Source organism: Rhinoraja longicauda, chromosome 26 (assembly GCF_053455715.1).
Source record: "Rhinoraja longicauda isolate Sanriku21f chromosome 26, sRhiLon1.1, whole genome shotgun sequence".
NCBI classification, from domain to species: Eukaryota; Metazoa; Chordata; class Chondrichthyes; order Rajiformes; family Arhynchobatidae; genus Rhinoraja; species Rhinoraja longicauda.
Window position 1 is genome coordinate 20192394 of NC_135978.1, and position 18056 is coordinate 20210449.

The 18056-nt window shown below is 40.9% G+C and overlaps 1 protein-coding gene across 4 annotated transcripts in view; it reads right to left on the reverse strand.

The window, feature by feature from the left end:
* The window catches only part of rabep1 (rabaptin, RAB GTPase binding effector protein 1), a 65859-nt gene that overhangs the window by 27268 nt on the left and 20535 nt on the right, over positions 1-18056 (reverse strand). For 2 of the 4 annotated variants that reach the window (XM_078422053.1, XM_078422050.1), the window contains exons 3-9: positions 17338-17541; positions 15520-15680; positions 15158-15277; positions 12818-12956; positions 7647-7825; positions 3707-3844; positions 1032-1490 (exon numbers count right to left, since the gene is read on the reverse strand). In XM_078422053.1, the coding sequence (XP_078278179.1) occupies positions 1032-1490; positions 3707-3844; positions 7647-7825; positions 12818-12956; positions 15158-15277; positions 15520-15680; positions 17338-17541 (1400 nt within the window). The remainder of the gene's footprint in view (positions 1-1031; positions 1491-3706; positions 3845-7646; positions 7826-12817; positions 12957-15157; positions 15278-15519; positions 15681-17337; positions 17542-18056) is intronic. The other 2 variants (XM_078422052.1, XM_078422051.1) reach the window with 2 other exon arrangements.

Genomic DNA, 18056 nt, shown 5'->3' on the forward strand with positions numbered 1-18056 from the left:
TCACTAATCCAGTTTACTGATCTGTATACCCATGCCAAAAGCTCTACCGTCACACTGAAGAAAGCTCCCCTGTTATGTGGCACTACATTTTTGCAAAGATACAAACTTGGTTTTGACAGCTCAGAACGGTCATCCATGAAGCACCATGAAGTACCAGCAGGAATGTATACTATCGCAACCAATAACCGAACATATCCCTAACTCCAGCATTATAATCAAGCAATGGATTAACCTTGGTTACTCAAAAATAAGGTGGCAGCTGATGGAAAGGTGCAGCAAGGGCTACATGCCCACTGAACTGAAGACAGCATACAATAAACAGTGCAAAGCAATCCTACTGCAGATGGATCAGTCAATGCTGTGCAGTCCCATTATATCCAGTCATGAATATTGGTGGACAATTAAATAGTTTATGGGAGAAGGCATTTCCATGATCCCCATCTACAATGGTGGCAGTGGGGATCAAGCAAATGAATGCCAAAGATCTCAGTTGAAGCATTTGCAACCCAAACCAACTAGAAATGCCAAATGGTTCATTTATCTCAGCTTCCTACTGAATTCACCACCATCGTAGCACTGCATTTATTCCAGCTATTCCAACAATACAATCAAACTCAAGATCTCTCCCATCAAGAAGCAGATCCTGGGTGAGCACAACTTGCAAGCTCCCTTCTAAACTACACACACGACCTGGAAATATATTGCTGTTCTTTCAAAACTGCTGAGTCTAAATCTCCAAATTCCCCTACTCAACAACACTGTCAGTATATTCAGTATTTCACTTCCACCATATCAGGGCAAATTGGGGATTGGCAATATATGCTTGTCTTACCCGAGATACCTGCATCCTAGCTTTATTGTAAACCTAGACATTTTTTTTAATAGTTAAGATTAAGGAATTAAAGCAATATTGCAGAGAACTTAAGACAGTTCACAATGAGATTGCAGACAGTGCACAGTGAAATATTATCCACTTATCTTCTGAACTTTTGATAACAGCACAAGTACAAGTTTGCATACAAAGTTCTCACCTCTTGTTGAAGTAAATTCCATTCTTTTTCACTGACCATTCTGTATCCACTAGGGGCACTATCCACCACCTGTGTAAGACTTGACAAAAGGGAAGCAGTCTCCTCTTGTTCTGGTGTGAGTGCTTTAATTGCTTTTTCTTGATCTTTGGTCAATATGAAGGAACCAGACATCTGGAAAGAGCCAACCGAAACCGTATCAAAATTCTCAGAAACAGAGTCTGCTCCGACCAAAGGTCCAAAGTCCGATTCATCCAGATTTCCTGCAGATTTCGCTTTTTGTCCATAGCCTAAACTCGTTGACTGCAAGGAACCAGAGGTACCCAGACTGTCAGTGGACTGCACCCTTCTTAAGCCCTCACGAAATAACTCACTGTCTTGTTTAACAGAAGGACCTGCAAGCGACGTCGATAGATCGGAATCCAAGGAGTGTACTGACCCGTGTATGCTATTTCCATAAAGCTAGAAAAAATAAGAGACAAAATTCATTTGAAAATATATATATTTTTTAAATCACACAGCTTTATCCAAGTGAGGTTAATGGCATTTTTTTACCTTCCCACTGTCAATTTGTGAATATCCACTTTAGGCCAGGAAATAACATATTTACAATATTCAACATACAGGATACAAGTCATGGCTCAGTCTCAGTGGTAGCTCTTTTGCCCGAGTTAGAAGGTTGGAGGTTCAAATTCCAATGAAAACAAATAGATAATGATATTTCAAGACACTTGATTGTGTACTGTAAGAGCATCTAAAAATAGGAATTGTACTTCAAGCCTGCTCAATTTGTAATAAAGGTCGCTGAAAGATCTTTGAAACCTTTGATCCGGTACCTCGTCCACTATCCTTCAATTTCCTTGGTAACTAAAATTTATCAATCATAGCCCCGAACATGTCAAGCAGCTGAGCCTCAGTCCTCTGGAGTGGAATTTCTCAAAAGTTCAATCTTCCGAATAGGAAAGATATCATCTCAGTCCTGAATGGCAGACCCTTCTCTGGAGATCATAGTCCTGATTCACAGTGCACTAATGCAGAATCAGTCTGACAGTAACTAACTTGTTAATTCGTAATTTCTACCCAAAAAGATCACCTCACATTCTTCAATACCTCAGTTAGCATAGGCCAATTTTACTCGCTCTATTATTATACAATTATACAACAGCCGCATTAACCCCAGGAATAAATATGACAAAATACAAACAAAGCACTGAAAATACTCAGCTGGTCAGGCTACATTCTTTGTAGAGGGGGGAAAATTTGGTCTGACCTGCTGAATATTTCTAGCTAATGGTTTTTATTTCAGATTTCCAACATCTGCAGCCGTTTGATTCTTAATGGGCACAGTGCCATATTTTTAGATAATATATTAACTCAAGGTCTTAAATTGGATAAGACTCCACCTATTTCCTACACGAACACTCTCCTCCACCTAGCGGAACTTGCCCTTATCAACAACTTCTCTCGACTCCTCTCAGAGACCTAACCAATTTCCTTCTACTGACATTCACCTCCGCCTAGCAGAACTTGCCCTCATCAATAACTTCTCTTTTGACTCCTCTCAGAGTCTGAAGAAGGGTCCTGACCCAAAACATCACCTATCCATTGTCTTCAGACGGATGCTGCCTGACCCACTGAGTTACTCCAGCATTTTATGGCAATCTTTGCTACTAAAAATCCTTTGTTAACTCAGTCTATTTGTCAATTTATTGGCATATTGTTGTCTTGTCAGCAGCACAAGTGACCCCATTCTGTCCTCAGCGATCATCAATAGATGCCTTTCCAGCTTAAGTCGATAAGCAGCAATTAGAAAGAGTCTACAATAAGGAAGTTTAACATCTTCTGCCCTATTTTAAGTCTGAGCTTGTCAGTAGTACTCAACTACAAACGTAGCCAGTATCAGTCGATTCCCCTATGTAACAGCAGACTTTGTTCTGTCACGTGTTGCACTCACCTAGTTATGGACTATCCCCTCCAACATTCATAAGAATTCAAATTATAATGGTCCAGATTGCACTGGATTCTGCCTGCCATCTGAACTTATGGCCCATTCTGCCTGCCCACATCAACCTGTCACAAATGTGAAGAATTGGCTAAATTGACCTCTACTTGAGAGCTTTTCCAAAACTTAGTGCATTGCAAATGGTGATTTGGCTTCGAACAACATATTCCAAGCCCTGCACCTGGAACACCTTGATGACCTTTTGCCAACCGTCTGAACTGTGTATCTGACTTTAAACATCTCTGACTATGTAGACTTAAATTCAAAGATAATCAATGTAGAATGCTTAAGGATAAATAGGAAATACTGAAAATTAATTAAAACATTAACTAATATTGGTAATATAAAAACATCACTTGTACTTGCCTTTTAACTTAGGATCAGCACCCCAATTCAAATGAGCAGGCTTGAGCATCTTCTGCTATCCCTGGCATTAAGCTGACGGGCCAGATAGACATAGAACCAGGACCCTCTCCAAACAATGCCAGCAGTGGAGCAAGAGGTCACATGCTGACATCAGTCAAGCCAACAGGGAGAATATAGATACAAGTTCTCTTGAGAACTGCTGGCTAAAGGCATGCATGATCTAGCCCAATTACTGGCAGCGTTCTAGAATAATCTGGAAACTCCCAAAAGTTAGACATTGTTGTAAATGTTCACAAGTTACAAAACTGACCTCGTCATCAGGTAATGCTTGGAGGGATTTGATAGGAGATTCCACACGTGGCTGGGAGTTCATTATCGATATTTCTTCCTCAGTCCCAGGCGATTTCTTCTCCTTCACTTTGTTGAGGTTCTTCTGTTCGTCTTCAGCCTGAAATAGGGTTTTTGAAATATCAGAATACTTTTGCTCTCAGGATGTTTTTAACAAGACCCCACTAAGAATAATTCACATTTCCACATTATAACCTGCAGATAGTTTCTGTACAAACCTCATGAACTAGCACAAGCAAAAGAATTGCACTTCTATATCTGCTATACTTATGAATTACTTAAATAGATATAAAAAAACTAGAAAAGTTAACTGCACTTATCGACTAAATCACTTGTTATGGATGAAGATGCCTCCTACATGAGGGAAGAGAGCAAATAACAGAGACCCTGACCACAATCTTTGAAACGTCATTGTTTGAGATTAGGCCCAGCACAGTGCTGTCATCTTCAAACTTGTAAATGGAGTTTAAGCAGAATTTGGCTACTGAGACACGAGTGTAAAAGGTAGTATAGGAAGGTGCTGAGAAGTATGTTCAGAATTATCATGCATCCTCAGTGATTGAGGTATATGGGTCAGTTACAGAGGGAGGTGTTGACTCTTTGGTCCAGGAGTTTAGAGACGATTTTGATTGGGATCATGATGTTGAAAGCAGAGCTAGTCAATAAACAGGAGTCTGATATAGTGTCCTTGTTATCCAGATCTTCCAACAATGAATGTAGGGTCAAAGAGATGGTGTCAGCTGTGGACCTGTTGCAACAGTAGGCAATATGCAGTGGATCAAGACCATCTCGGAGGTTGGAGTTAATGCGCACCATGACCAACCTCACAAAGCACTTCATGATGTTGGTAGGCAGAGCCACTGGATAATGAATCTCTTTAAAAATATCCCCAATAATGAACCAAATTTAAATTCCATAGCTGCCATGGAAGCATACATAAATGACTTGGATGAAAATATCAGTAAGCTTGCTGACGACATGAAAATTGGTAGAGCCACAGATAGCGAATTTGTCGCAACATAGATGCACATATATCAGCGGCAGACGGAATTTAATACAGACATGTGTGAAGAAACGCATTTTGGGATGTCAAATGTCTTTGGGATATATAGTAAATGGCAGGGGAACCAGTGAACAGTGATTAAAAAAAACAAAAGTGATTTTTTTTTAATAACTTTAAATCCAGCTGTAATTGCTGCAAGTGGTTAGGGTCCGAGGTAACAATGGAAGCAGATTAAATTGTAGCAGTCGAAAGGGAGCTGGATATGATTCTGAAACACATTTCAGGGATGGGGGAGAGAGGATACAGGAGTGGAGAAAGTGGAATGTTCTTATACAGAAATGGTAGGCTTTCCACAGGTTGAATGGCCTTCTTCCATGCCTCTATGCATTTGTGACACAACAGACATAGATATCAACAACATTAACAATTCAATGAAATCCCAATGACTGGTATATATTTCAAAGCTGCCAAGTAATCTTATATCCAGTGGATAAAGCAACTTTGCAACCATAACTCAGTATATTTTCAAGTCATTATCGAAAAGGATAAGGATGGACCAATAACCATCTAAAATTGGGGCAAGGGCAATTTTATTAAGATATAAAGGAGAATCTTGGAACAGGGGATGGGGGGGCTCTATTTGCAGGCAAGTCTATATCAGCACAGTAGAAAGCAGAAGGAGAAACAGCAAAGAGTTCTGGTCAACATGCTCCTGAAAGGGTAAAAGTCAGGTGTAACAAGTTCAGGAAACCCTGGGTGTCAAGGGACATTGAAGGTTGCATAAAGAAAAAAAAACAGAAGCAGATAACAGGTATACGGAACAAATGAGAGAAGAGGCGCTTAAAAAGGAAATTAGGAAGGCAATTTGGGACATGAGAAATCAGTGGCAGACACTAAAGATAAATCCAAGCATTTTATAATTATATTAACATAAACAAATACCAAGGGAAAAAGTAGGGCCCATTTGGGACGACAAGCATAATCTCTGTATGAATACTTTTCATGAGTATTTACAAACGAAACAGACTTCAGAGATGGAGAATTCAGAGAAGGAGTAGTGAAAGTCTAGTGCAGATCCACATAAATAAAAAGGAGATACTCAATACCTTGTATGGCTTACAAGTGGATAAATCCCCATGACTCGATGGGGTTTATCCCAGGATGCTGAGGAATTCAAGGGAAGAGACAGCTGGCTGTGATATTCAACTCTTCACTGGACACAAGTGAGGTGACTAGATGACAGCAAACATGATCATCCCGTTTTTCAAGAAAGGCAGCAGGGAAAAGTGTGGTACTCATAGACCTGTGAGCTCAACCTCAGTGGTAAGGAGGATACTGAAATGAATTCTGAGGGAATAGATTAATGGATAAAAGTCAGGATCTAACCAGAGGCTGCCAGCATGGTTTGTCAAGGGCAGTTCCTGCCTGACCCATCTGATTGAATTATTTGAAGAGATAACAAATTGCACTAAATGAGGGTAGGGCAGAAAATATGATTTACATGGACTTAAGTAAATCCAAAATTGTCTTGCCAATCGGAGACAGAGGGTAATGGCGGAGGGTTGGTTTTGCGATTGGATGACTGTAACTGGTGATGTTCCATGGGGATCGGTGCTGGGACTCTTGCTGTTTGTTATAAATGTAGATGATTTGGTCATATATGTGGGACGCAAGAAGAGCAAGTTTGCAGATTGGTGGAGTTGCTAAAAGTGTGAAAGGTAGTCAGGCCACAGAGAGATGTCAACATGTTGGTGAAATGGGCTGAAAAATGGCAGATTGAAGTTGAATCCATACATGAAGGTGATGCATGTTGGAAGCACGAATGATGTTTGGGTGAATGCTAGGACATTAGGGGGGCTTTTTGAAACAGGGAAATTGGAATACAAGTCCATATATTAGCAATATAGGTAGACAATGCGATTATGAAGGCATATAGGCCTTAATCAGTCAGGGCACAAAATACAATGCGATTGTGAGAGGTAAGAGGCATTAGACAGGCACATGCAGGGATTGGAGTAATGTGGATCATGCATATATAGGTTCTGTTCCAACTTTAGAAAATGTTGGTCTGATCTCAGCTGGTGTACTGCATGGAATTCTGGGCACTAAGGCATAGATGGGCTGTGGTAGCAAGAGAGAGAGAGTGCAGAGGGAGATTCACCATAATGTTGTCTGAGATGGAGCAGTTCAGTTAGATTGGATAGACTGTAGGAAACTTATTCCTATATCAGAGATAGATAAAATAGAGGACATAAGTTTAGAGTAGAGGGGATCTTCTTCATCCAGTGAGTAGCAGGTACCTACAATGCACTGCTGTTTCCATTTTCTTGCCCCCACCTTTCGCTCTGACTAACGGGCCTAAATGTTTATCTGTATTTCCTCATCTTCAACTGAAGTGCCAGCTGAAGTAAGAAATGTCTGAACCATGATATACATGACATCACAATTGTGGGTATCTGGCTGCATTCTTCATACCGTGTCACTTCCCATATACAAATAACAAAATTCATGCCGATGAAGAAAAACTATTCAAGTGATGGCATTTCATGATTCCCATCTATCCTACATAATCATTCGATTCTCCTATAGCATCTTTAAGTAGCAAGAATGGTTTTCTATAAAATGATTACAATGGGGATTTTCAGTTTTACTTGATGGCTACAAATTACTTGGGAGCTTGCCCTCAGGTTCAACCACGGGGCCAATTTGGTATTTGCTGTTCCATTTAAAAGATTGTAATGGCATTGCATCAGTTTTCAAAGATTCTGCAACTTACTTCACCAGACTGAGAAAACAGAACTTGGTGATCAATACTTCCCAAAACCAGACAAACCCTGCCTGCCTCACTCCTTTTGTCACTTAAGTGAATGCAAAATTCGAGCATTTCAGGTTCTCGTACTTGCTCCTTTCTTTTTAGTTCTTCCATTTGTCGCAGCTGCTCTGACGTGAGAATGTTCTCCATGCGCTGCATGTCCCTCATCAGCAGCCTCTGGGACTCAAGGAACTGGTCATTAGCCCGTTGCCACGTGTGTTTCAGCTGGTTGTGCTGCTGCCGCTCCTGCTCCAAAAGATGACAAACTGGGGGAAACATTGAAACGTGTCAGACTTGGCAAAGAAACTACAGACTCACAGCAGCTGCCAGGACCACAAACTCATCACTTCATCACAATACAGCACATATTTTTCAGTGTCAACATAGTAGCACATTCGCTCTCTCTCAGAGGAGCATTAATAGGTTTGACACTGAGCCACATACGGAGGTATTGGGGTACACAAATGTAAAAGGTCTGCATGGAGGAAAATTTTAAGATGCATAAAGGAAAAAATAGACAAGAGTGCAAGCAAGCGAGAAATTGAGGGATTTCGAGTTTGCCTCCAGTGCTCGACAGATAAACTGAGGGAGGAGCTGGAGAGAGTTAAGACATAGTATGAGATAGGATCGAGACGAGACTGCAGATACTGAAAGCTTGAGTACAAAAGCAAACTGCTGCAGCATCTCAGAGTTATACAGCGTGGAAACAGGCCCTTCAGACCAAGTTGCCCACACCAATCAACATGTCCCATCTACATTAGTCCCACCTGCCTGCATATGGCCTATATCCCTCTAAACCTGTCCTATTCATGTACCTGTCTAAATGATTCTAAAATGTTACCTGCTTCAACTACCTCCTCTGGCAGCTCGTTCCATACGCCCCATACACCCACTACCCATTGTGTGAGAAAGTTACCCCTCAGGTTCCTATTAAATCTTTCCCCCCCTCACCTTAAACTCGTGTCCTCTGGTTCTCGATTCCCCTACTCTGGGCAAGTGACTGTGCATCTACCCAATCTACTCCTCTCATGATTTTGTACACGTCCATCATCCTCCTGCACTCCAAGGAATAGATTTCTAGCCTGCTCAACCTCTCCCGATACCTCCGGCCCTCGAGCCCAAGCAACATCCTCATGGATCTTCTCTACACCCTTTCCAGCTAGACAACATCTTTCCTATAAGTTGGTGCCCAGAATTGAACACAATACTCTAAATGCAGCTTCACCAACATCTTGTAAACCTGTGACATAACCTCTCAACTTCTATAGTCAATACTCTGACTGATGATGGCCAATGTGCCAAAAGCCTTTTTGATCTGGAAAGGTCAAATAGGCAGACGGCGTTTCAGTCAGGGCCCTACTTCCAAAATATCTAAAGTATTTTCCGATTACCTAAAACATTTCAGTATTTCTTTTTATTGCATTGTTAAATTATGTTGCTAATGGTCAGCAGTATAAAGGGTTACAAAGTCAGGCTGAAGATAACCCCTGGAGAAACTCCAGTAACAGCTGGGAGTAAAGGAAACAATTGCAAGTAATTCTATGGATATGATTCGACAGATAGCGGAAGAAAGTGAGCTAGGTCCTGTCTAACAGTAAACCAGAGAAGCATTGAACAAGGATTATCATGGTTAATTACATAACTGTCAAACCAATCTGATTATGTTTCCAACATAAATGATCTTTTTACCCAAAACTTATCTATTCTAAACATTTCAATTTTAACTACTCCGCCATTGATGGGTTGTGACTACCGTTCACTTCATTTACATATTTGAAGGTTCTAAAAAACTTAATCCTTGACTAGGTTTTTGGTCATCGGCACTAACATACAGAGTAGTTAATATGAATCATATGACAGAAACGGATCCCCTGGCCCACCTCATCCATGCAACCCTGATGTATAACTAATGCTAATTCTATTTGCCTGCTTTAACTTAAAGGCCTGTCCCACTTAGGCGATTTTTTAGGCGACTGCCGGCGACTGTCAAAGTCGTAGCAGATTGCCGAAATTTTCTTTTACCCTACGACAATGCTGAGTCAGGTCGATACAAGTTACTTTTTTTGTGAAATTAGCACCTGGCTAAGAAATTACACCGTCTTCGGAAACATCGCAAAATTCCCACGCTTATCTAATGATCGTAATTTTCGCTGAAATCACTGACAAGTTTGTAATTACTTGAGAGTTTTGAAATATAACATCTTGCCCGGGTTACTTGAAAACCAAGCTTCACGGTAACAAGGCATAAACTGGATTGACTTCCAGCTTACTAATAGCAATATTAAGAAATTTAATTTTAAATGTGGTTAAATGGATTTTTGGGCAGAGTATGGGCATTCTTTGAAAATGTACGGGAGATGCATATCTGGTTTATCAAATGCCTTTTCTTAATTTAATATTACGTGCTTCTAAATGCATCTATGACAACCTAGCAAACCTGGGAACAGCATGCTACAGCACCCACAATAAGCTACGATACCTGGCAACAAGCCAGCGGTCGCCGAGAAATTTCTATCTGGAAAATATTTCCGCGACACGCCGAGGTCCGCTACGATTCATTAAAGATTCCTCACGATCATGCCCGCGACACCCCGGCGAATGTTCAGCCTAGTTGCCGGCGGTCGCCTAAGTGGGACAGGCCCTAAATATCCTTCTATACATTTCTTACCCAAGTATTTGCCCAAAAACCTTTTAAATGTTGCAACTGTATTTGCCTCCAACTCCTCCTCTATCCTATCTGTGCTCTTCATAATTTTACAAACTCCCACTCCTTGCTGCCTATGTTACAGTGAGAATAAACCCAAACTATCTCTCCATATAACAGCCCTCCATTCTAGACACCATTCTACAAGTCTCTTTTTCCATTCGTCCTATTGCTTCGATAGCCTATCCGTAATGTGGCAACCTGTTTTGTACACAGCGCTCCAAATGGAGTCTAATATAGTCTAACTAATGTTTTGTACACTTGCAACATACTGTCCCAACTCATACTCAATGCTTCGCCCTATGAAGAAGGGAAGCATACCAAATGCCTTCTTCACTTCCCTATACTGTGTCACCATTTCCAGAGGGCTAGGGACTTGCATCCCAAGGTCCCTATGTATATCACAGTTAAGGTCTCTGCCAATGACTTTATATTTTACTTATGTTCCTGTGACATTCCTCACTATATTGATGAATATAGCAATCGTTGTTATGTTCAATGCCAGTTATCAGCATCAACATTAAAACTTATATTCCTAACCATAAAATAGCACTTCAAAGATATGAAAGGAAGACGATAAACAATTAGATAAAGATTCTAAATTAGATGACATGAAAAAATGGCCACAGTCCATGAAGAAAAGTAGCAAAGGCACCCAGTATATGGGGAAGGTTTGATCTGGATTAATGAGTGAAATGCTATGTGCTGAACTCAATGTGGAGGGAAGCACCAAGCATTTGCCTCAAAACCTATTCCTCTCCAACTCCCCTCACAATGGAAGCAAGCAACAGGTCATGAGGGCATTTTATCTCACTGCTAGTCAGAGAACAACATGGATAGGTCCAAGTCAGCATGGATTTACGAAGGGGAAATCTTGCTTGCTAAACTTCTGGAATTTGAGGATGTAACAAATGAAATGGATAAGGGAAAGCCAATTGATGTAGTGTATCTGGACTTACAGAAAGCCTTTGATAAGGTCCCACACAGGAGATTAGTGGGTAAAATTAGAGCACATGGTATTGGGGGTAGGGTATTGACATGGATAGAAAATTGGTTGGTACACTGCAGGAAACAAAGAATAGGAATTAACGGATCCCTTTCAGAATGGCAGGTTAGTGACTAGTGGGGTGCCGCAAGGCTCGGTGCTGGGGCTGTAGCTATTTACAATATATATTAATGATTTAGATGAAGGAATTAAAAGTAACATTAGCAAATTTGCAGATGACACAAAGCTGGGTGGCAATGTGAACTGTGATGAGGATGTTATGAGGATGCAGGATGACTTGGATAGGTTGGGTGAGTGGGCAGATGCATGGCAGATGCAGTATAATGTGGATAAATGAGAGGTTATCCACTTTGGTGGCAAGAACAAGGCGGCAGATTATTATCTGAATGGTGTCAGATTAGGAAAAGGGGAAGTGCAACGAGACCTGGTGTCCTTGGTACATCAGTCACTGAAAGTAAGCATGCAGGTACAGCAGGTAGTGAAGAAAGCTAATGGCATGTTGGCCTTCATAATGAAAGGATTTGAGTATAGGAGCAAAGAGGTCCTTCTGCAGTTGTACAGGGCCCTGGTGAGACCACACCTGGAGTATTGTGTGCCATTTTGGACTCCTAATTTGAGGAAGGACATTCTTACTATCGAGGGAGCGCAGCATAGGTTCAGGAGGTTAATCCCTAGGATGGTGGGACTGTCCTATGAACGACTAGGCTTGTATTCACTGGAATTTAGAAGGATGAGAAGGGATCTTATAGAAACATATAAAATTATTAAGGGATTGGACACACTAGATGCAGGAAACATGTTCCAAATGTTGGGGGGAGTCCAGAACCAGGGACCACAGTTTAAGAATAAGGGGTAGGCCATTTAGAACTAAGATGAGGAAAAACTCATCCAGAGAGCTGTGAATTTGTGGAATTCTCTGCTTCAGAAGGCAGTGGAGGCCGATTCACTGGATGCATTCAAAATATGGCGAGGAACAGGGTACTGATAGTGGATGATCAGCCAAGAACACATTGAATGGCAGTGCTGGCTCGATGGGCCGAATGGCCTACTCCTGCACCTATTTTCTATGGATAGAAACATAGAAAATAGGTGCAGGAGTAGGCCATTTGGCCCTTCGAGCCTGCACCGCCATTCAATATGATCATGGCTGATCATCCAACTCAGTATCCCGTACCTGCCTTCTCTCCATACCCCCTGATCCCTTTAGCCACAAGGGCCACATCTAACTCCCTCTTAAATATAGCCAATGAACTGGCCTCAACTGATCTATGATAAATACATGGAAATAGGTTACTCTGGTGTCAAGGACTGGAAAATGACTAGGTAGTGGTGGAGGGGGAGATGGAGAGGAAACTGGATGAGACACCTGAAAAAATATTGAGCAGAATAAGAGCTGCAACCTAAAATTAGAACTATGGTGGTCACTTCCGTGTTTCAGAAATTTGGAACTACTTTGTTAAACTTCCTTCAGCAGTAACCATACTTGGTAACTATACATTTTATGTCACAGTTCATAGATTTTAATACAATAACTATTATTCCTATTACCTTCATGCAGTTCTTTACGTAATTTCTCAGCATCTTCCTGCAGAACACTTTTCTGAGTGTTGAGAACAGCAACATACATTTCCAGATCTGTCCTGCATGATTTCTCTGTCTCGAGGTAATGATTTAGCTCTTTGACCTGCTGAACACATGAATCACCTCAAATCTCTTCATACAGGGTAAAACAACCATGTAGTTTGTTATTTACAAAGCACAGATTTTGCAGGGAGCTCTGTGCCAACTGCCAGCATTTCTCAGCACATTTGCAAGTATCGGGATTCCTACTGGCCAAGTTCTATCAGCCATTTCTTAGCCATGCTCCACCCATGGACTCGGCTGAAATTTGCCAAGATTTGCCAGAGCTCCTGAACCAGGTGAGTCTTGGCATAGGATCTGCAAGCACATTCACTTGAAGGGGTAATTTAGGGCTGTGCAAAAGGGAAAGAATGTTATGCTGTAAAGCTTGCTAATGTTCAGTTTAATGACTTAAACAATGCCTTTAAATATTCTTAAATGCAATTTTGACATGCTCAAAACAATGATTTTACTTTTTAGTGTTTTAAAATCCCAGAGACTTTCAGAAATACTGTTAAACCTTAACATTTTCGACAGGTAGTTGGGCTTCCTTAGGATTCCCTACTTCATTCAGACAGTCTGGGCTAGCAAAACCAGTCTTCTTAATCTAACAAAGGCAAGATCAGGAGAATGAAGATGTGATGTCATTGAAACATACAAAACTCTCACTGAAATGGACAAAATTCTCATCAAGGTTTTACAGAACATTGAGGAATGATGTTCTGCCTGGCTGGGGTGTCTAGACCTAGTGGACAATCTCAGAATTTGTTTTCCCCAACCATTCAGGACTGAACAAACAGATTTTTCTTCAACCAAAGTGCACCAATGTTTTTTTAATCCTCGAGCCCAGAGAGCCCAGTATTTGAAGGCATTTAAAAACAGCAATGCCTACCTGGATATCAAGGGAAATAATTAACATGCAATTAGTACAAGAATTGGTGCTGAGGTAAAAGCATCCTTACAGAATGGCAATCCCTCCTACCTCTAGAGCCTTTGTGGACTGGTGGTCCCAAGTGAAAAATCCAGTCATACCCATTCTCTCTGTTTATCCTATATCACTGAACATTTTTCCTCCCCACTTCAAACTTGTATTTAATTCTCTCATGAAACTTTAAAAAGTCAAAACATTTCAGAAAGCACATTCCAGCTACATAACAAATATTCTCACCTTTCACCCTGATTGCCTGCCAGTTATCGTGTATCCCCTTTGGTTAATAACCCAATTATCAATTGAAGTTTGCCCTACCAAAACAGTTCAGTTTTCCTCAAAAAGAAAACAGAGGCTAGAAATTCAAAGTTAAACATAGTGCTCCCAACATCTGTGGAAAGAAAAATAAATAAATTTACAGGCCAATATTCTGACAAGGTCATGAATTCAAAAAGTGCTGGAAAAACTCAGCGGGTTAGGCAACATCTGTGGAGGGAATGGGCAGATGATGTTTTGGATTGGGACCTTTCATCAGACTGATGGAGTAGGTGGGGGTGGGGGGGATGAGAAATAGCTGGAAAAGGGCGATCGGGGAGGGGAGTGCGGCCAAACCTGGCAAAGGATAGTTGGATAGGGTGGGGCTAGGGTTGAATGACAGATGGGCGGATTAAGCAACAAAGGCTCAAGATGAAAATGAGACAAGAGGGTGTCAGCAAAGGAAGGTAGAGGAGATGTGAAATGCAAAGCATAGGGAGGGATATGGATGGAATGGGATAAAGTAGAGGGGAAAGACAAAAGATAAAAGGGAAACATGGTACTCGACAGGAGACGAGTATATGGATGGGGGGAAAGGAGCAGGATGACTAGGATGGTGGGAAAAATGTGTGGCAACTAGTGTGGGTGCGTGGCTAGGGGAAAGAGGTGGGGGAGGTGTACCACCCTAGTCAACCTGCTGCCGCTCCCCCCCATTTCTCCTTCCTGCCTCTTCTTTCCTTATCGCTTTTGTCTTTTTTTAAATCTCTAGCCTTTGTCACTTATTCCATCCATCTACAATCAACCACACCCCCTCATCTGCATCCAACTATCAAGTGAAAACTTTGTGTCATCCCCAGCTCTCTTTTCACTGCGAACATGATATCCCAACTTTTAAACTTAGTACTTCGGTGTATGAAGGCAAGCATATCAAATGCCTTTATCACTACTCTATCCACCTGTGTCATCATTTCCGAGGAGCTATGGATATGCACCTCTAGGTCCTCTCTAATCATCAACACCTTTAAGGTATGATAACATAATTTATACAAATCATAATATTCGCATGATCTATTTTTAGGGCTCACCTTTGAGGCTTCTAGTTCTTTAACCTTTTCTTCAGTTGTTGACAGTTTTTCTTTGAGAACTCCTATTTCTTTCTCCATGGGCATCACCACTGATCGTAGCTTCTCAGCATCTTCCTGAGCCTATTCATTAAAATGAAAGAAAGCAGAAATGACTGCCTCTTCTCTGATACCTAATAAAACATACAAATAATTTGGAAGATATTTTACTGAAATAGTTTCTCGTGCCTTATTTACTGACTGCATAATACAAGAGCAAACTCCAGTAATAATCACCCACTGAAGTTGACGTTTAGTGTCACTGACCACAATAAAATCTTTCGGAAAGTTTGTAAATTTGTTTGAATACAGATCAGCATACTCACTTTCTTCATTTCATTCTCTAAGGTGTTCTCTCCTTGTCCTTCAGATACACGTCTCCTCAGATCTGCCACCTCGTGTTCCATTGCTTCCTTGTACTGTCCCCACTGTGTGCGCTCCTGCTCCAAACGGTGATGAAACTGAATCTCATACTCTCTCAATGTCTCTGCAGCAGAAGTTCAGACATATCACAAAGTTCCCATTAGAACATTTTACAATTTTAATACGAAATAGAAAGTGTTTTTAGTGAAAGGCTCTAAAGCTTTTTTGTTGAAATACTTTAATGGCCAAAATGTATAACAATCAGCAATTCTACTAAAAATATACCCAGTTACAGATTGGAGTAAAAGCGAGCAAAAGCCTTTGAGAGGGAGGACCAAATAGCCCATGTGAAGGGAAGGAAGAGACATCCTTTATTAGCTCTTGCTTTTTCAAATGCCAACTTTATGTTAAAGCTTTCATAGAATTGTAGAAATGTACTGGACAGGAACAGCTCCTTTCAGTCCACCTTGGCCAAGCCACCACTGATTTTCAAGAGTCAGAATATATCTCTTGACCAATTCTGGTTAATAATTTGTTGTATGGCACCTTATCAACCATTCTGGAAGTCCAATCACATCTACTAATTCTTCCTCTTAAACTGATATATTGGTCCACACGATTTCTCTTTTAGAAATCCACGAAGACATCCTAATACTGTTATTTTCTCATATGTTTCATATTTCCTTATGACAAGGGGGTCATTCAGCACATTGAATCTGCATCAGCTCTTGGAGCATTCCTGGTTCTCCACTAATTTTCCCAAAATGGATTTTCTCATACATGTCCATTAACTAGTCAATTAGGGGCAGCAAAGTTGCGCAGCGGTAGAGTTGCTACCTTACAGCACCAGAGATCCTGGTTTGATATTGACTAAGGGTGTTGTCTGTACGGGGTTTGTATGTTCTCCCCGTGACCGCATGGGTTTTCCCTAGGTGCTCCGGATTCTCTCCCCCCCCCCCCCCCCCCCCCACAACACTCCAAAGACGTACAGATAGGTCCATTGGCTTTTGTAAAGATTGTAAAATTGTCCCCAGTGTGTTAGGTAGTGTAGTGTACAAGGTTTGGTGGTTGGCGCCAACTCGGTGGGCCGATGAGCCCGATTATGCGCTTTATCTCTAAACTAAACTACCCCCTAGCCGCCAGCCACCTACACCAGGGTTAATTTAAAGTAGTCAACTAATGTACTACCACCACATTTAGGATTTTCCAAATGTTATGTCATCACTTTGTTAATAATAAACTATTGTATTTTCTCTACTATTGATGTTTTATCGAATCAGTCTGTGGTTGCTAATTTTAACTTCATCCTTTTTTAAGAAGTGTGGCTACATTTGCTGTCAAACTAGAATCTATGGAACCTTGGAAGATGACAACCAATGTATCCATTATTTCATAGCTACCTCTTAAAATGTTGGGATGCAGGTCAAGAACCAAAATAGGGGATTTAATCCCCTTTAATTTCTCCATTACTAATTCTAATTTCCTTCATCTCATTGTCTTTCAACTGTCCCCCTCCATTTCTGGGAGGATGTGTGTCTCTTATTCTATGTTGCAGACAAAATATAGGTTTAGTTTCTCTTCTAAGTCTATGGGGAAAAGCCCAACCTTTTTCATTTTAGATGCCTACAGAAGCTTAATGTGATCCAAAGGAACAAATAAATACAAGCAATATTCACATTCAAGGCCCTCATGAATAATGAGGGATGCGACCTCAATAAATGACTTCAGGAAAAAAATATTTAAAACTTCAAGAATAAACAGTTCCACAACTTTGCTCGTACCTTTCATGATAGCGTGCATTGAAGCAACTTCGTCCTGCCATTGCTTCTTCACATCATCAATTGCCTCCTGTTTGGTCATCTCAGAAATTGCAGCTACTGCTTTTATATTCTCCATGTCAGCATTTGCCTCAATGAGCTGCACCTGCAGCCGAGTTACATCATTCTCTGCCGACAGTAGTGCAACATTCTGTCGCTTCAACTCTTCTGGGGAAAAAAACAACTTAATTTTAAAATATGAAAACGCACAACTTCACAGTGCTTGACATTTCTTTTTATCTTGTAAAAAGTTTTAAATTAAACAAAATATATCTTTGAAAATGTTCAGTGTGTTTCACACATTCAAAATATTAAGTGTTCACTGTGGAATTGTTACTTATAACATTGTGAATCTAACCAGTCGGCAGTGCAATAGGCTGTGGATGCTGATAACAATTGTTCTTTTAGATAAAGGACCTTTCATGCACAACAGGATTTAGCAAGTTTTCATGTCAAGCTGAGTGGAGATATTTGCAGAGATATTTGTATCATCTGTAACCACTGGTGTAGTTCCAGAAGACTGGTGGGTGGCTAATGTACCACTATTTAAGAAAGGCAGCAAGGATAAGCTAGGGAATTACTGGCTGATGGGCAAGTTGTTAGAGGGGATTCTTAGGCACAGGATCTACCAGCATTTGGATAAGCACGGGCTGATTAAGATTGATCAGCATGGCTTTGTGCTT